The sequence below is a fragment of the Myxocyprinus asiaticus genome, chromosome 10 (assembly GCF_019703515.2).
Source record: "Myxocyprinus asiaticus isolate MX2 ecotype Aquarium Trade chromosome 10, UBuf_Myxa_2, whole genome shotgun sequence".
NCBI classification, from domain to species: Eukaryota; Metazoa; Chordata; class Actinopteri; order Cypriniformes; family Catostomidae; genus Myxocyprinus; species Myxocyprinus asiaticus.
Genome location: NC_059353.1, coordinates 11798560 through 11824639, shown reverse-complemented (window position 1 = coordinate 11824639; position 26080 = coordinate 11798560). Strand labels below are relative to the sequence as shown.

At 38.1% G+C, this 26080-nt stretch overlaps 1 protein-coding gene across 2 annotated transcripts; it reads left to right on the top strand.

Moving 5' to 3' along the window:
• The first annotated feature begins 14 nt into the window (after nt 1-14).
• Nucleotides 15-26080, top strand: si:ch211-214p13.8 (uncharacterized). 2 transcript variants are annotated; one of them, XM_051708557.1, is made up of 10 exons: nt 265-1376; nt 12593-12822; nt 17182-17263; nt 17391-17564; nt 17647-20474; nt 21290-21628; nt 21803-21844; nt 22317-22457; nt 22556-22593; nt 25109-26080. In XM_051708557.1, the coding sequence occupies exons 5-10, from the start codon at nt 20390-20392 to the stop codon at nt 25412-25414; spliced, it is 951 nt and encodes a 316-aa protein (XP_051564517.1). In that variant the 5' UTR covers nt 265-1376; nt 12593-12822; nt 17182-17263; nt 17391-17564; nt 17647-20389; the 3' UTR covers nt 25415-26080. The 2 variants fall into 2 exon arrangements, with proteins under 2 accessions (XP_051564516.1, XP_051564517.1); XM_051708556.1 differs by lacking the exon at nt 265-1376 and adding an exon at nt 15-152 and having other exon boundaries at nt 12593-17564.

Genomic DNA, 26080 nt, shown 5'->3' with positions numbered 1-26080 from the left:
TGAAACAAATTTACTTGAATTTGATTATAATGCAAAAGTTAACACGCTGTCACGGAGGCACCATCACTGTCATGTTGCCAAATCTGGAATTTATGCACTTTTCATAACCATTTACCAGCCGCAAGATTTCCCTGTATTTCAGCAAGAAAACAGTAAGCAATCAAATCAAAGTCATAATGCATCGTAATGTTGTGTTAATATTGAATGTATACACTTATATTAGCTTACATTGAGGCGGTTACGCACTTGTTTGTAGTCAGACACATTAGTATCTGTGTTAAATTAAGAATTCACAGATATCTGGCTTATATTTGTGTGCTCATTTGTTCAGCCTGCTATTGGTCGTCATGGTTGCGTTTACCCTGTGTTGTCAACCATTTCTCATGGGAAGTTGTGAAAATCTCGCTGAAATGTTACGAAATCACGCGATGACGTCATTTATTACGCAAGACGTCAAATTTATATATGTAAAAGATTTGGCATAAAGGAGGCGCGCAAGATGGCGACCGGTGAGTAGGTTGTTTTGAGAAGCTGAGGATAAAAGTTTGTTCCTTCACCTTAAATCGTTCTTTTTGTTTAATAAATTGGCCAGTCACGGACATCCAGATGTAAGGTCTTATAACTAATCATAAAGTTAATCAGGTGCTGTAACTTTTTCTTCAACTTTGCAACTCGCCGATGTGTAACCCAATAAGCTTCCAAAGTAAAACCAAAGAAAAAAGCCTAACAAAGTCGCTAACAAAGATGAAAAGCAAAGATGATGAAGTACACATTTGCGGCACTGACATTAAAGCATTGCACTCATATTCGGTGCATAACACTTCATTTGCTACATTACCAGATTCGACCCCCAGCACTCCTGTTCTGAAGAAAGGTAAACATGAACCTTCCTTGTCTGAAATTCAAGAAAACATTGTGCGATGCATAAATGAGAGAGTCAATGGATTAGAGGAACTCTTAAGGGCAAATACGGTGAGCATTGAAGCTCTGAAGAAAACGACAGAATTCCTCTTCAATTAAGTAAAAGACGTCAAAGAAGACATGAAAAATGTTAAGAAGGAGATGAAGATAAATCATGAGGTCAGCGGTGCACATGGTAAGAAAATGTCGGAGATTGAAGCCAGGCTTAACGAGGTAGAACGTTACAAAAGAAGATGGAATCTGAGACTGTATGGACTAGTGGAACAGGCAGGCGAAGACATAAAGGCACGAGTGGTAGATATTTGTTGTGCAATTCTTCCAGAACTTATCAGCAAACTTCAACAAGATGTAGATATCGTACACCGGCTTGGAAGAAAACTTGAAGGAAATGCCGATGGAGATACGATTTGGAGAGGATTTAACAACTGTGGCCAAAAGTGGAGGCTGCTCGGCAGGTAGGAAAGAAGGCTTACTTTGTCGGCGTACGAGCCTTTGTTGATGGAAAAGAGATATATGCCTAAATACTGAATACAATTGTGTGCAAATACAGTATCTTGAATAATAAATGCATGTGGTCACAACTTTAGTGGACTAAGTACCTTTAACAAGTACAGTCATTACGTGGAATGGACTACGTTGAGGACAGAAATGCTCATATAGATATTATTGAAATATATCCAAAATGTTCATATGCTGTACATCAGAGTTCTTAAAGATCTTAAGTTAAGTATTATTAAGGTCAATCTGGGTTGTAGTTACATTATTGAGGTGATGGGAACATATTTTGTTTCACTTTTGATAAGGTATTGTTAATACAGCACATTGGTATCTTTGTCAGTTTGTTCTATAAATGTCAGGGGAATCCGTGATTTGCTGAAAAGGAAAGCAGTATTTTTATTTTGCAAGAAATTTAAATGTGACTTTTGTTATATTCAAGAAACACATGCTTCTTTGTCAGATTATAATTTTTGGAAGCGTCAATGGGGGGATGATTTATGGATGTCATATGGGAATAATCGATCAGCTGGTGTTGCAGTTTTAAAAGGTACATTTAAGGGGAAAATAATTCAAACTAAATTGCATGACTCAGGTCGATGGGTGATATTGGTAAAAGAAAAGAATGCTGACATTTTTATTTTGGGAAATGTCTATGCAACAAACTTTACCACGCAAAATAAAGCTTTTTTTTTTACATTTCGAAGATCAGATTAAAAAAATAATAGAAAAGTTTAGCAATGCAAAATTAGTAACTGGAGGAGATTTTAATACAATATGGGATTCTGAAAAGGATTGTTTTCCTCCTCGTCCAAATGTCAGGTCTGTTCTTCCAGAATTGAATAATTTATGTTCTACTTTTGACTTAATTGATATATGGAGACATAAGTATCCAGTTCAAATTAAATTTACATGGTGTAAAAGGAACCTTACTCAGCAGTCACGTATAGATTATTGGTTAATTTCAAGGTATTTAGTGAATTTTGTTAAAGAGGTCTCTATAGAGCCGTCTGTTCTTACAGATCACAAAGGCATTTTTCTCTCACTAGATACAACAAAATCCAGTGATGTAAAAACAATTACGTACTGGAAAATGAACCAAAACATATTGAAAGATGAGCAGTTCAGAGAGGATGTTAAAAATATTATTATAGATTGTTGGAATGAGGCACATTCAACAAATACTTTCGGTTTAAATTGGGAATTAATGAAATATAAAATAAGAGCTTTAGCCATAAGGAGAGGAAAAGAAATGGCAAAACAGAGAAAAAAAAATGAAGAAAAATTATATGTGAAATAATAAATCTCTCTGGAAATTGCAATTTAGATCAAGAAGGGAAAAATAAATTATTACAATTACAGTTAGATTTAGATAAAATATATGAATATAAAGCAAAGGGTGCCTTTATTAGATCAAGGAAGAAATGGTTAGAGGAAGGAGAAAAAAGTACAAAATATTTTTTTAACATGGAAAAAAGAAATGTAGAACTCACATCTATGGCCAAACTGAATATTAATGGACAGTTAACAGAAAATATTATGGAAATATCAAGATATGTGGCAAAAGTTTATGAGAAATTGTATTCTTATGACGACAAATTGAGTAATGCACAGTCATTCTTGGATTCTATTAAAGAGGATGCTAAAAAGATAAGTGAGCCTTCTATGAAAATGTGTGACCAAGAGATATCTCTAAATGAAGTACTTCATTGTATTAACAAACTTAAAGACAATAAGTCACCCGGGAATGATGGTTTAATTAGTGAATTTTATAAATATTTCCAAAACGAGTTGTCACCTTTTTTGTTAGCTGTATTTAGAGAGGCTATACAATACGGTTATTTACCAAGTTCACTGAGACAAGGTTTGATAACTTTATTACCAAAGCCCAATAAAAATGTATTACTTTTAGAAAATTGGCGCCCGATTACATTGATTAATAATGATGCAAAAATTTTCGCAAGTATATTTGCTGAAAGACTAAAGGATTGTATTGATCCCATTATTGATGATTGTCAGTCGGGATTTATGAAAGGTCGACACATTTGTAATAATATAAGGCTCATTTTGGATTTAATTGATTACAATGATTTTATTACAGATAATAGTTTTATTTTGTTTGTTGATTTTTTTAAAGCATTTGATACTATTGATCATAATTTCATGTTGGAGACCTTAAATTTTTTTGGTCTTGGAGAATTCTTTAAACGAGCTATTCGAACATTATATAATGACTGTAACAGTTCAATTAAGTTGACATATGGAACAACATCAAGGTTTAAAATCAATAGAGGCATACGACAGGGCTGCCCAATCTCACCCTTTCTTTTTTTACTTGTAACACAAACTATGGCCATACATATTAAAAGAGATACATTTTGCGGTATTACACTTTTGAAGAAAGAAATAAAATGCTCCCAATTAGCGGACGATACTACCCTTTTTTTGCAAAATGTAATTGAAATAAAAAAAGCTATTGATTGTCTTCATACTTTCTCATCTGTATCTGGTTTATTTTTAAACATCAAAAAATGTGTTTTGTTTCCTTTGAGAACTTGTAACCTTGATAACATACATGGTATACCAGTGAAGGAGGTGGTAGATTATTTAGGTATCAAGATCTGTAAAGATCAGAAGGAGAGAAATAATTTGAATTTTACACCAATTATTGGGAAAATTAAACAAAAATTAAATTCATGGTTAATGAGAGATCTATCATTGAAAGGTAGAATATTATTATCTATAATTGAAGGGTTATCGCGCTTAGTTTATACAGCTCTTGCATTAGACGTTCCACAATCAGTTATAAAAGAAGTAGATACTGTTTTGTTTAATTTCATCTGGAAGAACAGACCGCACTATTTAAAAAAGACGATTCTATGCAATCCAATTGAAGAAGGTGGTCTGAATGTACTTGATTTTAATACTGCTAATTGCGTATTTAAGAATAAATGGATAAATAATTATTTATGCTTTAAAGACAAAATATGGAACATTATCCCTGACCTGATTTTTGGAAAGTTGGGAGGTTTGGAATTTTTTTTGAGATGTAATTTTGATGTAAACAAGGTTCCGATAAAGCTATCTTGTTTTCATAGACAGGCTTTTTTGTTATGGATGCTCATTTACAAACATAACTTCTCTCCACACAAATCTGTAATATGGAATAACAAGAATATTGTGTTTAAAAACAAATCTTTATTTTTTAGAAACTGGTATGATAACGGTATTGTACTGGTGAGACAGTTATTTAAGAGTAATGGACAACTTTTTAATTATTGTGAATTCCTTAATTACTATAAGATTCCGGTGACTGCTAAAGAGTTTGCAATAGTTTTTGATGCCATTCCTGGTGGCCTTATTCAACTCTTATCGGGTGATATATCCTCTGAGTGTATTTCTGTATATAATACTCAGATAAGTATTAATGGTGTGGAGATTTTAGATAAAAAATTTAACAACTTATTTATAAAAACAATATGCAGAAATACATCGTTACCTAAATGCAAACCATATTGGAATTCATTGTATAATCAGATTGAATGGAAAAATGACTGGAAGTTACCTAGTAAATACTGTCTCACCAATAAAGTTAAAGAAGTCACATATAAAATTATTCATTTAATTTACCCAGTGAGACAAGTAGTCTCAAGATTTTTTAGGGACACGAAGACTACATGTGTTTTTTGTGACTTAGAGGAAGAATCCATAAAACACTTATTCTTTGAATGTGTGTTTACCCAACTTTTTTGGATTGATATTGAATATTTAATACTTAAACACACAAAATTAAAGATTCGACTAACTGGTAAAGATATATTTTTATTATTTAAGAATAAGAGTTTGGAACAAAATTTGGTGATAAATCTGTTAATTATATATGGAAAATACCATATACACAAACAAAAATGGGCAAACAATAAACCTAACATCATACCATTTAAAACTGAACTGATGCATTATATTGAGACTCTAAAAGATATAAGAAATAAAAAGGCAAAACGAATGAATAGAATACTTGAAACCTTTTCTCTTGTTAATTCATTTTAAGTTATCCCCTGGTTGTTTTTTTTTTTTTATTTTTAATTTTTTTTATTTATTTGTTTAATTATTATTATTTGTTATTGTTTTTTCTTTCTTTATAATTTTACTTTTTGCTGCTACTATAATTGTATCAGAGTTCATTGTGATCATTGTATGTATATTTTGTTGTAAGTGTTCTTGTTCTGTAATAATAATAATAAAAAAAAATAAAAAAAATAAAAGAAAAAAAGATTTGGCATAAAGAGCTGGCAATTCTTTAAAGGTGTAGAACCATATGTTGTTGTTTTTTTTTTTCATTTTGTTTTTTTTTCTAATGATTTAACAATTAGTATTTAACTACTAATCATTTAGCTATCACTAAGTGAACTTGTCAAACATTTAGACAGTGGGGTATTTCTATTTATATATTTATTTATATATTTTGTTTTGTAATTAAATTGCATTATTAAACAATCACAAAGTCCAAAATTATCCTAGCAATAGCAACCAGGGATAGGAAGCGGTGAAGTGTTGGGGATTTTTTTTATTATTTTTTATTTTTAAACATGGATCTATATGCCTTATAAGGCCTCACATGGAGCTGTTTTTGAAATAATATGTAATATACCTTTTTTTTGGTGGCGTTAGGTTTTTTGTTGTTGTTGTTGTTGTTGTTGTGTGGTGCGGAACCATCAGTGTGTATTACTTGTTTCAGTGTTACTGTGTCGCAGTGACACTTCATCTGTTCATATCACTTATTTCTACACTTTATTATAGATCAGGGGTTCATATCCATTCCATTCTCTCTCTCTTTCTCTCTCTCTCGCCCTGCTAGATAATTTCTCAATGCTCTTCTATCGCTGTAGGCTGACTTTTATTTTCTAAACGGAGAGCATGCACGAGAATTGAGATTGAGATTGTCACAACAAATACCAACAACACCTAAGCTCGTCAGTCATTCGATTTATAGAACATCCATTTGCATAGAAGTTCAACTGCTGATGGCATGCAGGTCAGTCTTATTACTTGAAACAGAGGGGGGCGATAGAACACTGAGAAAAATTAGACATCATTCACGATGGAGCTGATGTTTTTTGTGTCCCCAGATGTGGAAGAATATCGCTAAAGCAGACTACAAAAGTCTCAAAAATTGTCGCTAGTCGCTAGATGGCTCTTTTACTCGCTAAGGGGTTCAAAAATTCATAAATCTAGCGACAAATTTGCTAAATTGGCAACACTGCCTGCTGCCTCTGTGCCTGGCAATAGAGCGCAACAGTCTGGTTCTGGAAATAAAATTCACATTCATTTATCCCATAGACAAACTGATTTTCAGTGATAACTTATACGCCTTTAAAAACAGACCTACCGTGAGCTACGAGGTTGTTCACTGATGGTATATGCTTCCATCGAAACATTGTTTAAATATCTTGTTTGATAGTGGAATACATGTAAACATCTACATTAACTATGGCATAGCAGAGAAAGATCCACCAATCAGAGAACCACGGCCGCTGAGCGAGCAAGCGCTACCATGACGCACTGTGAATGACATAATTGAGTCGGTCTCCCTTCACACTTAAACTACTTATATATTGGAATATTTTGCAAAAAACAATGTTATATATATTTATACAGTGGTGTGAAAAAGTGTTTGCCCCCTTCCTGATTTCTTATTTTTTTGCATGTTTGTCACACTTAAATGTTTCAGATCATCAAACAAGTTTAAATATTAGTCAAAGATAACACAAGTAAACACAAAATGCAGTTTTTAAATGAAGGTTGTTATTATTAAGGGAAAACAAAATCCAAACCTACATGGCCCTGTGTGAAAAAGTGTTTGCCCCACCTGTTAAAACATAACTTAACTGTGGTTTATCACATCTGAGTTCAATTTCTCTAGCCACACCCAGGCCTGATTACTGCCACACCTGTTCTCAATCAAGAAATCACTTAAATAGGACCTGCCTGACAAAATGAAGTAGACCAAAAGATCTTCAAAAGCTAGACATCATGCCGAGATCCAAAGAAATTCAGGAACAAATGAGAAAGAACGTAATTGAGATCTATCAGTCTGGAAAAGGTTATAAAGCCATTTCTAAAGCTTTGAGACTCCAGAGAACCACAGTGAGAGCCATTATCCACAAATGGTGAAAACATGGAACAGTGGTGAACCTTCCCAGGAGTGGCCGGCCGACCAAAATTACCCCAAGAGCGCAGCGACGACTCATCCAAGAGGTCACAAAAGACCCCACAACAACATCCAAAGAACTGCAGGCCTCACTTGCCTCAGTTAAGGTCAGTGTTCATGACTCCACCATAAGAAAGAGACTGGGCAAAAATGGCCTGTATGGCAGAGTTCCAAGACGAAAACCACTGCTGAGCAAAAAGAACATTAAGGCTCGTCTCATTTTTGCCAGAAAACATCTTGATGATCCCCAAGACTTTTGGGAAAATACTCTGTGGACTGACGAGACAAAAGTTGAACTTTTTGGAAGGTGTGTGTGTCCCATTACATCTGGTGTAAAAGTAACACCGCATTTCAGAAAAAGAACATCATACCAACAGTAAAATATGGTGGTGGTAGTGTGAAGGTCTGGGGCTGTTTTGCTGCTTCAGGACCTGGAAGACTTGCTGTGATAAATGGAACCATGAATTCTGCTGTCTACCAAAAAATCCTGAAGGAGAATGTCCGGCCATCTGTTCGTGACCTCAAGCTGAAGCGAACTTGGGTTCTGCAGCAGGATAATGATCCAAAACACACCAGCAAGTCCACCTCTGAATGGCTGAAGAAAAACAAAATGAAGACTTTGGAGTGGCCTAGTCAAAGTCCTGACCTGAATCCTATTGAGATGCTGTGGCATGACCTTAAAAAGGCAGTTCATGCTCGAAAACCCTCCAATGTGGCTGAATTACAACAATTCTGCAAAGATGAGTGGGCCAAAATTCCTCCACAGCGCTGTAAAAGACTCATTGCAAGTTATCGCAAACGCTTGATTGCAGTTGTTGCTGCTAAGGGTGGCCCAACCAGTTATTAGGTTTAGGGGGCAATCACTTTTTCACACAGGGCCATGTAGGTTTGGATTTTGTTTTCCCTTAATAATAACAACCTTCATTTAAAAATTGCATTTTGTGTTTACTTGTGTTATCTTTGACTAATATTTAAACTTGTTTGATGATCTGAAACATTTAAGTGTGACAAACATGCAAAAAAATAAGAAATCAGGAAGGGGCAAACACTTTTTCACACCACTATATATATATATATATATATATATATATATGTGTGTGTGTTATAAAATATATTGTTTCTATACTTAATCAACAATCTAAAATCAATAGATTTTTATATTCACAGTTTATTCAATGACACCATTCGCAATGCTTCATGGGACTGTAGTTTGTGCCCTCATTAAAGACTTTAAAGTACACAGCCTTGTACCCTTGTCTTTGTCTGATTTTCAAATACTTTACCTCAAAACAAAGTTCATGATGTTGCGATTCTCCTCATAGCTGATTGGTTTGGTTCATGACTTACAACTCCTTTAAGGATTTTATAAAAATTCAAAGGAAGAAAAAAATGGGGAAAATACTTCCAGAACCAGGACGGCTGAAAAAGTGGGCGGTCACTGTTGTGCTCTGTTGAGCTAGCTGAGCCGTCACCATTGCTGACGTCACTCACAACACACTTTTGCAGGGCGGACATGGGCTGTGTGGCAGGGAAACCAGGGGACCAGAAGGGGCTAGAGACCAGGGGGTCCAGAGGATGCTGGAAACCATGGCGGAACAGAGGGCAGAGCCGGCAAAGAACCCAGACACCAGGACGAATCAGGAGACCAAGGCTGAGCTGGCAGTGGGCTTGGTGAGCCATGGCCTGGCAAGACAGGGTGTGGAGCAGTAGACCAGTGTGGAGCCAGTGGCCAGAGAAGTGGCTCCAGGAAGGGAGCGGGGTCTGGCGGCTTGGGTGGTGACCACAGGGCAGGGACAGGTTCAGGAGGCCTGGGAGGCGGCCACAGGGCAGGAAAAGGGTCAGGAGGCCTGGGATGCGGCCTCGGGACAGAGGGGACAGAGTTCTGGGCTTTGGCCGCTGGACAGGGTTCAGGAGGGAGTGGCTCAGAGGGCGGAGCCGTGGAAGGCTCAGGGGGCGAAGCCATGGAAGGCTCGGGCACTGGCCGTGACAGGGGAACAATCTCCATGGTCGTGAGCACAGACAGTGACAAGGGAACGACCTCCGTGGTCATGGACACTGGCATTGATGGGGAACATCCTTTGTGGCTGTGAGTACAGGAAGGGAAAGAGAAATGACCTCTGTGGTCATGGACACAGGCAGTGACAGGGGAACGGCCTCCATGATTGTGAACACTGGCAGTGACGGGAATGACCGCCGTGGTCGTAAGCACGGGCAGTGACAGGGGAACGACCGCCGTGGCCTTGAGCACGAGCAGTGATGGGGAACAACCGCCGTGGTCATGAGCACAAGCAGTGATGGGGGAGTAGGAGCCCTTCTCTTCCACTTTCAGAGGACCGTGAGCACAGCTGTGGGAGAATCGGAAGGCGGAGCTGTGGGAGGCTTGAGGGGCAGAGCATAGGAGGCTCAATGAAGGTAGTGTCCAGGACCACAGAGGCTGGGGAGAAAGTGGTCTCCGTTGAAGGGAGCTCGGAGACCACTGGAGCCATAGTGGCCCCCCAATAAAATTCCTCTAGGGCTGGAGCTGGCATGAACGTTGGCTCTGAGATAGACGAGGCTTGCAATGCTGGCTCTGGGACGGATGAGGCTTCAGGAACTGGCTCGTTGACCGTGGCAGCCGTTGGCTCGTTGACTGTGGCAGGTGTGGGCGTTGGCTCGTGGCCATGGCAGGCGTGGGTGTTAGCTCATGGTCCGTGGCAGGCGTGGGCGTTGGCTCATGGTCCGTGGCAGGCGTGGACATTGGCTCGTGGCAGGCGTGGGCGTTGGCTCGTGGTCCGTGGCAGGCGTGGTGGTGGGCTCCGATGTGGTGCATTTGGATTTGGTGGTCAGTGTAGGAGTGCCGAGTTCCTCATCCACTACTCCAACAGTAAAGGCCAAACCACTCATTAACAGGGCAAAGTCAATATACTTTGAAAGAGTCCAACTGACTCTACCTCCAGGCATCCTGGAGCATACTGGCTCATTTAAGCCCATGCGAAAAATGTCTTTGAGGGCAATACCATTAAAGTCCACCAAGTGACACAGTCCACAAAACTCAGCCACGTAGTCCTCGAGGGGACGATTCCCCTGGAGTAACCGCAGAAGTTTAACTGCTCGGTTCATTTTGTCGGTCGAGTATTCTGTAATGTTCAGGCAGGGCAAAGCAAGCATGAGCAGGACAAAGACGAGATGATTGTGAACCCAAGTGCAGTTTATTATACAGTGCCAACGAAACAAAGGATACAAAACAAGAGACTAGACTTGACTATAAGAAAACAAACAAAGAACAAGAATTAAGGAAACAGTTACCGGATTAAACAATCACAATACCTGAAAATTGACAAGCGAACATGAGGGTATAAATACAAGGACATGAGCAAACACATGTGTAACAAAGGTTAAGATTGGGAAAGGAGGAGGCGGGAACCGGATGAACCAAAAAAACGTACTCGCCGGTTCCCAGACACAGCGTCGCCTGGTCCTCGATCATTCCTCGAACCTCTGACGGACAACAGCCGCTCCTCCCCGGGTGGACCGGAGCCAGTCCTCTGACCCCTGATGGCCGGAACGCCCTTCTGCGTTTCGGCGGCTGGTGGGGTACTCCTCCGCCCCTGGTAGTGGCTCTACCACTCCAGGTGGTCGGCAGCGAGCCTCTCCTCCCCTCATGGACGGAGACCGTTCTTCCAACCCCGCCACATTTTGGCAGCCGGTAGGGAACTCCTCTGCCCCTGGCAGCGGCCCCACCGCTCAGTGAGCCCCTCCTCCCCTTGCGGACGGCGGCTGGTAGCAACTCCCCCGGATGACTGCGGCTACTCATTTGGGGTGGATGGTAGTGGCAAGACTCTACGATGGTGCATCCCTCTTCCTTCCCAGGTTTCGGCACCAATGTAACAAAGGCTAAGGTTGGGAAAGGAGGAGGCGGGAACCGGATCAAAATAATGTTTAATGAGAAATTAAAACATAAACACAAAACATAAACACAAAACCCAAGAATTTCACACACCATTGCACTTGTGTATATGGCTGTGTGACAATAAAGTGATTTGATAAACACAAACGCAAACACTGCAGCTGCCTGTAGCTCTCTCTGTCTCGAACTGCCGCATCTCATTGCACTTATCCCTCTCCTCAGCTGATTAACCCGATTGAGGGCCGGGCGTGCGTAGTCACGGGCAATATATATATATATATATATATATATATATATATATATATATATATATATATATATATATATAATATAGAGAGAGAGAGAGAGAGAGAGAGAGAGAGAGAGAGAGAGAGGGAGAGAGTACAGATGACAAAAGAAGAGCTTAGCAGGACCTAAATCCATACTTGTTTATGGCAGTGTGAAAAGTCTTTTGTGATGAGTCCAAGTCAAGTCTCAATTCTTTAAAGGCCAATTCTATGTAAAATTTTGAATTTTATTTTTTTTGTCACAAATCTAAGTCAAGTTTCAAGTTTTTCAAGGCCAATTCAAGGTCAAGTCTTAAGTTTTAGTCTTTGGTCACAAGTCCAAGTCAACACTGCTGTAGAATATAGGAACAAATAAGTGCATGCTGTATTCAGAAGAGCAAAAGAGTGACAGTCTGCACTAGAGTTAGTGACTGCACTTTTTGTTGTGACTTAAAGACCCCATGAAATTGCTTGACGAGCGAAGTTTTCTGTTCATATTTGTTATTGAAACTTTAGGTTTGGATGAGACATACCGAAGGTCTCATCCTTTTTTATTATTTTATTTATTTATTTATTTATAATAGGCTTTAGTTTCATCACAGCCATGAGCAATGATCTGTTTCTTGCTGTGCTTGACGAGCATAATTTTCTGCTAATATTTTGTATTGAAACATTAGGTTTCGGTGGGACATACCAAAGGGCTCATCCTTTTTTTTAATTTTATTTCCAATAGGATCAAGTTTCATCACAGCCAAGGATGCCAAGGATTTGTTAAATTTTTCCTTTAAAATTTGCCCTTGTTCTCTCTTGTAGATGAGGCAGTGTCACAAGAGGGAAATGCCAGATCTGTAGAGAAGATTAAGAAGCGTGTGAAGACACCTTATTCTTTGAAAAGGTGGCGTCCTTCCACATGGGTCATCTCCACTGAAACACTGGATGGAGAGGTGAACAACAATGGGCACAGCCAGCAGACAGCAATAGCAGCAGCTGGAGGAGGTCATGCAAGTTCTGGAAAATCAAAATCCAGTGTCGCTGAGTTTCTGGTCAGTGGAGGAATGGCGACTCTCACTATAACCTCTGACTAGAGCCACCAACATTCTACCAGCCAAATACGGCAAATTCCAGCTCTAAATATGGGATTTCTTTTCTCACTGGGGCTCCTGTGCAAGATGCTGTGCAGCAGTTAAAGAGCTTCATCTAGAGCTTGTTTACATCGGAAAACAATTGAAAAACAGTGCAGACGATATGAATGGCCCCTAATTCACATCAAATGAAAACTTTAATACAATGACCAGGAAGAACAAAATTTTTGTCAACCTTCACTTTTAATAAAAATGAATTTTTGCTAGAAGAAAGAAGCTGCAATCAATGGAGACAGCTGTGTTCTTCCCTATAATTAAGCTTACGCATGTTCCGTTTTCAAAGCTCATACCAGATTTCTGTTTAAAACTGGGGACCACAGTTTTTAGACAGTATATGAATAATTTGTTAAAATATTAGGCCTATGTATAACCGAACATTTGGCCTTCCAGGCCAGTCTTAGTACAAGTCTTAGTACTGTTTTAAACAACCATGCATTATAATGGATTTTTTATGGCTTAATATAAAAATACTGAACTTCTCCTTGGATTACAGATTTTTTTGGCAGTAAATAGTGTTTATCACAGGGTAAATGTAAGAAAATGACATTAAGCGTTTTAACTAAACCTGTTCTGTACTGTAATTTTGTACTAAAAGTGTTTGTCTCACAATAATTTAATTGAGTCTCCCTTCCAGAATGACCTCTGACATATGAAATGTAATATCATGTCATGGTCATTTATCTTTCCCCTGACCACTTCTGTCAAGTGTGGCATCCATGTAACGTTTAACAGCCATTCCCTTTCAGAAAGGAAACTTCAATGCTGCATCAGAAGCTGACACTGTAGGAGTACCCCTCATGGGGCGGTGGCCTTGAAACCCCATACCATCACGCAAATTTGATTGGCTGGTGAAACTTGCCGCTTTGGCCATATTCTGTCATCATAGTAAGCATATAAGCCAGAGCCCAGCTACACACCATTAGAATTTTCCTCTTTCAGGGCTGCATAGACATCTCTCGTACCCTAAATCAATGCTTCACTGTTTGTCTTGCATCCGGTCAGCGGGAACGAGTTTTACTCTTCTCCCTTTGTACGCCAGCAAACAGGCACCTCTTGAATACTCTTCCAGGTTTGTATTGTGTTTAAAGAGGTAAATGTTTAACAAGTGTTTTCCATCTGTGAGTGATACATCCCTCTGGCTGACGTGCTTGAGCGCTGTTCTCTAACAGTGCTCATTGAGACTGATTGCTTTCAATGTGAGCATATGAAACTCATGAAGCTTGGCTCTAGCGGCTCACTTTTGATTTGAAAGCTAAAGCCTCTTCCAGGTTGCTCCTCTGCAGCTCCCAAGGGACCATATGAGTAAGACACGAGAGGATGGGAAGTAGAGCGGCCTCTGAGATTGAGTTGCTTGAAGTTCTCACCTGAGCCCTCAAAAAAGGTTCAGCTGCATATAGAGCATTTTGGTGCCCTGTCAGTAAGTGTCCTTCCTATGAATGAAACTTGACTCATTTGCAAGTCAACATAAATTACCAACTAACGTGTTCAGTCCATTCTCCTATGGTTGACAATGTTCAAGCTGGAGAGAACCCTGCCACTGAAAAAAGCTGAAAGGCGTTTACCGTGTCGGCGCACCTTTGAGCTTCGCCGCTGGTACTGCCCTTTCCAGAGTTGCATATTTTGACTTAACGTTCTCTTCATTCAGTGAGAGTATCTGGAATCTGGTGCAGCTGCCTTTGCGATGCTTATGAAAAGTGTCATGCCACAAATTGGCACTCCGGTCACCAAGATCTCTGCCCAAGAAATTGGCAGGTCTATGGGCAGCCTGGTATCAGTGGAATTACACTTCTGGCTAAAATTGTCAGATATTTACTACTCGCTTTCTCCACCATTGTGAGCCAGGAAAGCGAGTGTGACATCTCCCCAGTAACACAGGTCGTTTACCCCTGTTTTTACTGTTATTGTTACCTAAGCAGCCCTTTTGGTTTCCCCGCTGTTGTAAGCTGGAAATCAGTCTGTGGCATGACACAAGTCATTTCAATGCCTGCTTTTACTGTTTCAATGCCATGCCAGAGAACTGGCATCTCACAACACAAACTTAAATCCTTGTCACATAGCATGTATGCTGAATAGACCCTGTGAAGCAGTTTCCGCCTCACCTCAATAATGTTCTGTCCTCTCCTGTACAGTGTGAAACTGAACGATTTTATGCTCAGAGGTACAATACCTCCTCTTCAAAGATGCGATAGAGGAAGTACCAGAATGCGAGGCACAGAACGGCTTCTACAGCCATTATTTTCTTATTGCGAAGTAGGACGGTGGGTTGTGGCCCATACTAGACTTGAGGTTCTTGAATTGGACACTTAGAGTATAAGTCTCCATTCAATGTAATTAATAAAAGACAGATTTTGTCTCATGTCCATTCACTGGACCGGTTTGTATCAAGTGATCTGCAGACTCATATGTGCAGATATCCCCTTGCAGCAGATGTACGAAATGTGTTGATGCAGTCACTCCGATGAGACTGAACAGTGTCCGTATTACCTCAGTGATTGGCTGCTGGTAGCTCAACTGATGGTACAAGCCTGTTTCCTCTTGTCACTTCCAGGTGTTTATACAGAGAAGGTGAGTCCGGATTGGTTCCTGAAGGGTGTTGTCACATTAACTAATGATGATTGAAGTGATAAATAACCAATCACAAAACCTAAGAATCATGAAAGTAAAGAACAAATGAAAAGATGAAAGAAAACAAGCGAAATACGCTGCAGAATGTAACACCCACACCCTTAAAAACAAACATCTATACATAATATAGTGTTTGACAAAAGAACCAAATTATTGACAAAAAATGAACTCACCTCATCAAACCCGGGACAAAGCGTCTGCAACTATATTATCCATACCTTTTTTGTACTTTATCTCAAGGTTATAATTTTGAATGATGAGGGACCATCTCATCAACCTCTCGTTCTGGTTGTACATGCGCAGAAAGAAAGTCAGTGGATTATGGTCTGTATAAACCATTAGAGGATGAATTGTGGAACCAACATACACATCAAAATGTTGAAGTGCCAACAGTAACGCTAGGGCTTCTTTCTCGATAGTAGAATAATTACGCTGATATTTATTAAACTTCTTCGAGAATAACAAACAGGATGATCAATCCCATCTATCCCCTCCTGCAAAAGAACAGCACCTGCTCCTACATTGCTAGCATCTACTTCCAGCTTAAATGGTATGGAAAAATCTGGGGTAGACAACATGGAAGCACGCATAACAGGGTTTTAATATCGTCAAAAGTATTTTGACATTCAAGTGACCATACAAACGGCTCTGAAGGACTAAGTAAAGTAGTCAATGGAGTGGCGACAGAAGAAAAATTCCGGCAAAAACACAGATAGTAACCGCCCATGCCTAAAAACCTACGTAGCTCACATCTGGCAGTTGGCACGGGAAATTCACTAATAGCCAAAATGTTTGCTGTCAAAGGATGCACTTGACACATGTTTTCCTAAATAGGTCACAGTTGCTTTCCCGATCTCACACTTAGCAAGGTTTAGTGTCAGAGATGCCTTCTCTAGATGCTTAAACACAATTTCTAGCAACGATACATGCTCCGACCAACTTTGTGAATAGACTATTAGATCATCAAGGTAAGCATTGCAATTTGGAACATCAACAAGCACTAAATTGACCAGTCTTTGAAATGTTGCAGTGGCGTTTCGCAAACCAAACGCCATAACATTATATTGTAGGAAGCAATCTGGTGTCACGAAAGCAGAAATTTCCGATGGCCTGGGGGTCAAAGGAACTTGCCAATACCCTTTAAGCAAGTCGAGCTTACTGACAAACTTCGCTGACCCTACACCATGAATGCAGTCTTCCATTCTTGGTAATGGAAAGCAGTCTGGTATTGTAACAGTGTTCACGCGTCGATAATCTGTACAGAAATGTTTAGTGCCATCTGGTTTCTGTACTCAAAGGCATGGAGAACTCCAGGGACTAATACTAGGACTAACTAATCCTCTCTCCAACAAGTACTGTGTTTCCTCTTTCATCATAGCTCTCTTAAACGCATGAATCCTATAAGGGTATTGTTTAATTGGCTGTGCATTACTTACATTAATATCTTGATGCAGCACATTCGTTTGTGTGGGAACATCACCTAAAATAGTAGAAAAATTGTTAAGAAGCTCAACAATATCCTGCCTTTGATCAGCATTAAGATGAACCAAAAAGATTAGGCAAGTCTGCAAGTGTTTCCGAATTCAATAACCTAGCGGATAATAATGGAATGTTGGGCCCCAATATACCATCCAGGTCAGCATCATGCTGCACAGCATCTGGACGCATCTCACACACAACGGCTACTGGAAAGACAACAGAACCTTCATTTTTCATAGTAAGGGATTCTGTATCAGAGCTACCTCTAGTATGATAAGTTTCAGCATATTAACATGGCATACTCGTTTCTGACGTTTTCTGTCAGGGGTACTCACCACATAATCTGTCTCACTCTTTTTCTCTAGGATCCCCATAAGGTCCAGAAAATCGTGCAGATAATGCAGATCCAGGAATGGGAAGCAAGACCAACACTTGGTCACCAACTGCAAAAGATCTGCCTACAGCATTTTTAGCATAACACTCTTTCATCCTCTTCTGAACATTAGACAAAGATTCACGAGCTAGAATGCAAGCTTTATGTAAATGCTCACGAAACTTGCTTACATAGTCTAGCACATTTGTCTACTCACAACTCTCAAACCCTAACATTCTCTCTTTCAGAATTTTCAGTGGTCCCCAAGACCAACTCCGACGGACTAAACTTGAGGGATTCCCGCACAGTTTCTCGAACTGAGAATAAAACCAATGGAACCCCTTCATCCCACTCTCTTCCTGTCTCAATGCAATATATCCTCAACATTGCTTTTAGTGTCTGGTGGAACACTGGATATACGGGATGTGATATTTAGTGACTTGAAAACCTGTGAGCACAATTTAGATAAAAAATTAGTTCCCTGATCGGTTTGTATGACCTTTGGTAAACCAAAAGTCATAACAACCACTTTGGCTGTAATTTTGCGCAGTGGAATAGCCTTTGGATACCTGGTAGTAGTGCACATGATCATGAGCAAAAATTGGTGTAAAGGCCCCACACAATCCACTATCACATGTTCAAAAGGTTCACCAAACACAGGAATTGGGATTAAAGGAGCTGTTGGAATAACCTGGTTAGGTTTTCCCACATACTGACAAATGTGTCAAGCCTTACAATACTGTATCATATCGTGCTTAAAACCATACCAAAAAAAAATGTTGAAGGACGCAGTTATAGGTCTTTGATATTCCCAAATGTCCCGACAACAGGTGATCATGCGCGAATGACAAAACCTGCTGCAGAAAGACAGTGGGAACCACTACTTGATAAACTATGTCCCACTCATTCTCTGTAGTACTACTTAAGTAAGGAGTAAACCATCTTTAACCAAGAACGAAACATTGTTAAATTTGCTGCTCTCCGCCAGTTTGAAACATTTTGCTAGCGAGGAATCATTTTTTTGAGCTTCGATGAGTTTTTCACAAGTTACAGTTAACGTCAAAGGGTCACTCACTACAACTTCCCTCAGATGGCTGTTGTCACAAGACTTGGTTTCCACAACCTCCTCAGTTTCTCCTTCTGTACATAAGAAAGAGTCAGATAAAGATATATCATTCCCTTTCTTAGATTGGACACATGTAACAGCACACGCAGAATATGCACTCAGGTATTTCTGAAACAACTCATCTGTCTTAGGTTGGGTCGGCAGAGTGTCTAATATTTCCAACAAAGGTAATACCTTTCCCCCGGCTAAATCATTGCCTAGGATGAAAGATACTCCCTTCATCGGCAATAACGGATATACTCCTACCTCCACAAAGTCTGTCACCAACTCTGATTGGAGATGAATACCATGTATGTGAACCTTCATTACCTCCATACTACAACTTCCCTCAGCTAGCTGTTGTCACAAGACTTGGTTTCCACAACCTCCTCAGTTTCTCCATCTGTACATAAGAAAGAGTCAGATAAAGATATATCATTCCCTTTCTTAGATTGGACACGTGTAACAGCACATGCAGGAAATGCACTCGGATACTTCTGAAACAACTCATCTGTCTTAGGTTGGGTCAGCAGAGTGTCTAATACTTCCAACAATGGTAATACCTTTCCCCCGGCTAAATCATTGCCTAGGATGAAAGATACTCCCTTCACCGGCAATAACGGACGTACTCCTACTTCCACAAAGTCTGTCACCAACTCCGATTGGAGATGAATACGATGTATGTCAACCTTCATAACCTCTATGCTATTGTCTTCTAAGAACTGGTCCAGCTAATGATGCGAAGAAATATTTTTTTTGTTTGTTTTTTGGGAAAAGTAGGCTTTTGAAGGTTTTCAAAAGCCTCCTTTAAGACAGGATTGACTGCATCTCTAATACCTTTTAGTCCATATTACATTTATATGTTTTGTATTTGTTGTATGTATTTGTGGACTCACTGTTTTTTGTATCATTTTGAAATGTGCAATTGACTTTAGCTTTGAGGTGCTCCACAAGATTTTTTGCAGCATTTGTTTATTTTTTTCCTTTAGATTATATTCTAAAGAGCTGCACTCAGCAGTAGCAACTCTATGTCCAATTAGCCACCCCGACTGTGTTTGAAGAAAATGTAACGGATGACGAACCTATACCTTTTCAACAATGCCATGAGAATTTTGTTCTTTTTATTGTTTATTTGTTTGACCAATATTAATTTACACATGAATAACCCCGTAAATTCGCTCATGGACCACCACTGCCAAAAGCATTGTCTCTAAAACTGAAGATGGTGGTGTTTCAACTCAGAGAAACATATTCCACCATCCTCAGTCTATGGCAATAAATAAAGATTCCATTCTATTTAAGTCTAAAGCCTTGCAGGATTGAGAGGCCACTGGCCCATCAAAAACTTGCTATTTAAGTTGTGCAGCCTAAGTGTATTCTGTCTAATTTACAAATGTCATGTGCACTTTATAGAAATAAATTGCTATAAAAGACTTATGTTTTCAATGAGTCAAATAAATATGACTGCATAAAATGAGGTTGAGCTCATAAGGAGCTCATGGTTTCTTTAATTGGCTTGTTATTGCTCCCTAAATCAACTGCTGTGGGAACTTCAAGCCCTGAGTCTTTATCAGTTAATAATTGCAATTACATTGAGGTTATTATTTTTACAGTCTGGATGTGTGAGTTATATAGTATGTGCAAAATGTGCTATATGTGCAAAATCTGCAGACATACACATGAGCAGGATGAGTGCATATGGTGTAGGTAAAGGAAATGGAAACCACAAGTATGAGAATGTACAGAAGATGAGGGAAGATTGCAATGACAGAGTCAAAGTGTATGTGTTCAACAGTGTGACTTTGATGGCGGCTCTCAGGATAAGCCGGAATGAAAATCTGGGTTGAGTTTGAGGCCATCTGTGACATACCTTGCTTGTGTTAAAGATGGATTGGCAATATTTGAGGAATACTGCTTTATTTGTGGCCCTATTTCTGATTTTCATCCTCCATGTGAGCACTGATGCACAAGGTGGGGTTTTCTTCATGATTTTAACATGTGTGATGTCCAAAACAATGCAGTGATTTCCACTGACTAGTTCTGTGGTCATGAATATTCTGTTGAAATTGCTATTGCTAAAAGTGTAACAACGTGGGAGAAAACCAAACATAAACCTGATTTATTAGACTTTAAAACAGAGATTCAATGTGAATTTAAAGTTTAGAAGGTAAATGATTCATTTGAAAGTAAGGTACAAATTATTAATTTGCACTGCAATTAAATTCTTGGTTCGTTACACTCCCCAGCATGTTTAAAACATTGATACATTTGGAATAAAGGTGACATGGAAAATTAGGAAGTAGACCTACATAAAATATATTGTTTTAGTTCACACATGTGAGCTTTTACTATAAAGCCGTGTTTCAAACTTTTAACGATTAATGATACTTTGTTTAGATATTTTTAATAACATATGCCAAATTTATAAAGTGTGATTGGAGGAATAAGTTACAGTATATTATATTTTACATTAACAAGGAGCCACAGCATTTCAGGTGATATAACACAAGGCTACGGTACATTTAAAATCACATTCACATTTAATTTGCAGACATGTAAAAAGTCATTGCAAAAGATTAATAATTGTTTTACAGTTGGGCATTTTTAGCCTGTTTGCCTTTAGAACCGCTGCATGCGGAAAAGTAGTAAAGTAGAAACAAATAGCATTTCTACTGGAAAATTTATGCTGAAATTAAACTTTTAAGTATTGACTAATTTTAACATGGTCATTATTTATTAAAATCATTTTGGTTTATTGTTGTCATTGTACAATGTTATGTTTTTAGGTCATGCCCCCCAATGTCCTGTCTTCAAAGTTCAGAGGAGGACTGTTCATAAAACTTGCATAAACAAGCCTTTGCGGGTCTCCTGCAATCTGCAGTATTGTGATGATCCGGCAATCAATGTTACCTGGACTAAAGCTGACAACTCAGATGAATGGATTTCAGTAACTGGAATAGCTCAAATGCAAACTTCACAGGAACATTTACTTTCTGATCTAAAGATATTGACTTCATATTTAACTTTCACCAATATATCAAAGCATCATGATGGCCTCTACAGATGTGAACTTAAATTACCAAAATCCACAACAGTTAGCCATTATATTAATGTCTCTGTCTCAGGTTATTATGTCTTCTCTACTATTTAACAAATTTCTAATTTTATTTCATTTTTTGTATTATTATTATTTTTTTTTTTGCACCACATCTAGGCTAAAGTTATAAGAATCAGTTGTGTGGTGAATAATACAACTTTTCAAATTATTTTTTAACAAACCATTTTTTGAACTTCCACAGATGACAACATTGGAGGTGGATTGTTGTGTAGGCCCACTGAAAGTAAGAGCAGTTTCAATCTAAATCTCAAAGTGTTATTTCCATACTTTGTCAAATGTTCCACTCAAAGCTATTATTATTTAATGCATTAAAAATTACCATGGAAATCTGTATTTTACACTATCAGTCAAAGGTTGGATACATTTACTCATACTTGATTATCACTATTTTCCACATTTTAGTATGTGTTTCTATTGTAACACTGCTTTTAAAAACTTTTGAAGTAGTTTCCAGGAATGCTCTTCACTTATTAGCTTTTTCTCTCTCCAGTCCATTTGAACATTTTAATCAATATTTTAAGTTTTGTAAAGAAATTTGTTTATCTGAGAATTTATAAGAAAACTAATTCAGTCACGTGTGTCCAAACTTTTGACTGGTAGTGCACATGTTTGGTTGCATTTCCAACTCAGAAGAAAAGAACATTGCCTCTCCTTTTTGAAAAGAATGGATGGCACAGTTTTATTTATTTATTTAGTGTCAACAGGAAGAGACAACACTGATACCATCTCTGATCCATATCCATGGTGGCTGCCTTATTTAATTATCTGTTTGGGTATTGTGATTCTGGTCCTCATTGTAATGCTTGTCTCAATCCTGTGTATATGTGGATTTAAATGTAAGTAATTTAATATCTTCTATTATTTAGAGATATTTAAGTACTGTACATAATATTTGGCATGATCCTGACCTTGTTCCTTTAATGATCATTGTTAGGTTCAAGAAAAAAGGGCACACAAAGGGCACAGGTTCAGGTATGTCTTACTGTATACATTACTTAATATATTGTGAAAATGCATTTATTATTTAAAGGGGTCATGTCATGAGGAATATTGATATTTTGACATATAAGAAGTCATTCTACTATAAAAACATACTGTAAATTTCGAACTCAATGCAATAAAAGCATTTATTGAAACCAAGCTGCAAAAATGCCTCATTCTCTACTTCCGCGACCTCCCTATGTCTATAGGGGGCCCATTAATTCATGACCTCCTCTACAGTGAAAAAACATAAATGCCTACTTACATTATCTCACCCTTGGCCCCTCCCAAGGTGCTTCAATTCGTAAACTGAGAGAGAGCAGGACAAACAAGCCTTATGTGGCCTAACTATGGCTGAACACCAAAGGAGACCCATCTGGACTTTTTTGAATTATTTTTGTATCTAAACATGCACTAGTCAGATGTCTTTGATTGTTGTCATGTATCTTGCGCCGCTTTTAAAAGACGCTGTGTCAAGTTACAACTCTAAAGAGGAGAAGTTATTCTCTCTCATTCAGCTGCTCTGCCTCTTGCTGTTTTGAGCATAAACACATAATGAATAAGTTATTTCGCTCATCTACACTTATTTTAATTGTAGGTGTGTGTGTAAACATGCACTAGACAGACGTCTTTGACGATTTTGATGCGTTTTCAGCGATGTGATACTATACAGTATGCTTGTGCATCTATTCACTGTGCTTTGGACTATGTATGTACGTTTTTTTTTTTCCGGCTCATATCAGCATGGATTGTTTGTGAATCCGTTATAATACCATTCAAGCTTTGCAAAGGAACTGCTATTGAAGGATGGGGCAGTAAAAAACACTTGGACCCGATCAAAAACTTAAGTAAACCGTTTAATTCATGAATATTTCAAATGTTACGACTGATAGTTTACGGTGCTGAGTGTTAACAATTGCGCTTGAGATGAAAAGTGTAATATTTTTGGATGCAATGTGTTGGATGTGCGTTATGTGTAAATCCTGAAATTTTGTTTTATAATATTGTGGAGCTTGATCTTTCTCTTCTGATTGAGTTTGCTGAATTTGAGGGGCTGCACGATGTTAGCCAATCATAACAGTGGGTGTTTACGTTAAAGTTTTAACGAAACTGAGCGTTTCAGACAGAGGACCAAAAACAGGATGGAAAAATGATCATATGTGAATAATTTATTACTGTTTTGGTGCAAAAGAAACTTTGCTTACATTATCAGTGGACCTCAGGGAAGATAATAAAACTGTTAAAAAAAACAAAAACAATTCATGACCCCTTTAATGCTTATACCAGGGTTGTGCAGCATTCAGTGTTGAATTGAATTCCTTTTAAAATTCCAGTTCAAATCTTGATTTCAAATTGCAGTAGCAAACAGGATGCAGAATTGAAAGCCAAATTTAAATTGAAAGGAATAATTCACCCAAAAGTGATAATTTTTTCATAATTTCACTCTTTCTTCAGCCATCTCAAACTTGTATGACTTTCTTTCTTCCATGGAACACAAATTAAGGTATTTTGATGGAGATGCTGTATGATGTGAATATATCCATGTAACTCAAGTAAATATGATCCAACACTTCCAAGCTTCAAGAAGGACAAAGGCAGCATTAAAGTAATCTAGAAGACTTCAGATGACTTATGATTTATTAAAAAGGAGTTACATTTTGGTCTGTTCTTACCCAAAACCAATCATATCACTTCAGAAGACATGGATTACACCACTCGAGTCGTATTGATTACTTTTATGCTACCTTTATGTCCTTTTTGGCGCTTGAAAGTGTTGGAATCAATTTACTTGCATTGTATGGATATAAACACATCATATCTCCATCAAAATATCTTTCTTTGTGTTCAACAGAAGAAAGAAAGTCATACAAGTTTAAGATTTCATAAAGGTGAGTAAATGATGAGAGAATTTTAATTTTTGGGTGACCTATTCCTTTAACAAAGCAGAATACAATTCAAAGAAATTCATATAACTGCTGTTAGTGCATTTTTAAAAAAAGCATTACATTTTTTCAGTATGAATTACTTATAAACATGTTGTCACACAATTTATGGAAACATTAGATTATATTAAAAATCAATGACTGAAATGCCACCTATATTAATTTTGTTTTGTTTTAATATATATTATCAGATATTTATGTTATATTATATTTTTAATTATATTTAATAAATTCACTTTTTTTTAATCATTTTATGGACCATGGTGGAAGTGTGGTTTCAGTTCTCTAATTCATACAAAGTCTTCTACAAAGTCAAGAGCCAGACAAATTAAGCAGGCTCACAACATGATAACCTTAAATTGAACATTAGTTAGACTAATGAAATTTATTTTTTGGGTTGAATTTCTTTTAATTCTATACATTCCTCTTCATGTCATTTCAATGCAACATATAGGGTGTGGCCAATTCAATTCAAATTTAAACTCATCAATTGAAAGGGAGCTAATTCTTACATTCTGAACTTTTCCCAATCCTGTATAACCATTGTTTTGTTGTGTTTACAGTATACAGTAACATCCATGTTGACGTCACCTAGCCCAAATGCTCCGAAGCGTGGTGAATTAGTCCAGCACTCAGAAGAAACACATCGCCACTATAGTGACCGCAGCACATCTAATGTTATATTTTCCCCTGACCACTCTACACTGCATGTGTCAGATGATGGTGTTGATACTTTGTCCAACAGGAGAGATAATACATCAAGCCATATTTTATATGCATCTCTGAATCACCTCACACCTACACAAAGATATAATGCTCCCTGTCAGTCAGGAGAGTTTTCAGAGTATGCATCAATCCGGGTCTCCTGATATTCTCATTGTTGAAAAGACCAGCATATGTTGTGTTTTGGATGCTGGTACCAAGTATGTGATTTTGGTGTGCTGTGATCTCCATCAGGATTCTTAACTCCTTGGTCAACCAGCTTCACCAGTAAGATGCTATCAGTAAAACCATGCTGGTTGACTGGTATTATTTGCTGTTGAACAATATGACACCAACACTAAACCAGCACTTACCAGCAAAAACCAGTCTGGACTATAATGGACAATAATTTTTTTTTTTTAAGCAACGCTATCAGGATGTCTGGCAAAAGTCAAGCAAAATTTGTGTCTCCAATGTCTCCAAGATTTAATTGTGATTTCTGAGACTGTAGCTGTGTGTTCCCTCATGCTATTCCAACTAACAGGAAGCAGAAGATGTATGCACCCTACCTACCTATTTTTTCACAACCCATCGTGCAAACAAACACCACATTATGTTACTTTCCTTGTTACATCACGGAAAACTTTTGCTACGAGTTCAGTGTGGTTTCTCTAAGTGAAACTCCTACTGAATACCACTAATCACATAAGTGGCTGATGCAACACATGCAAATCCTGAAGACTCCTTAGAGGTTAGTTTAAGGACTAAAATGAAATAGTTACAGTTAATAGTTAGAAACAATAGTAAAAAAAATAAATAAATAAATAAAATAA

What these genes read in the sequence shown, in the direction of transcription:
- si:ch211-214p13.8 (XM_051708556.1), top strand. Translation starts at nt 20,390, where the DNA reads ATGGATTGGCAATATTTGAGGAATACTGCTTTATTTGTGGCCCTATTT. An exon ending in TATTAATGTCTCTGTCTCAG is followed by an intron (nt 21,629 to 21,802) that starts GTTATTATGTCT and finishes GAACTTCCACAG; the next exon opens with ATGACAACATTGGAGGTGGA. An exon ending in CACAAAGGGCACAGGTTCAG is followed by an intron (nt 22,594 to 25,108) that starts GTATGTCTTACT and finishes TTGTGTTTACAG; the next exon opens with TATACAGTAACATCCATGTT.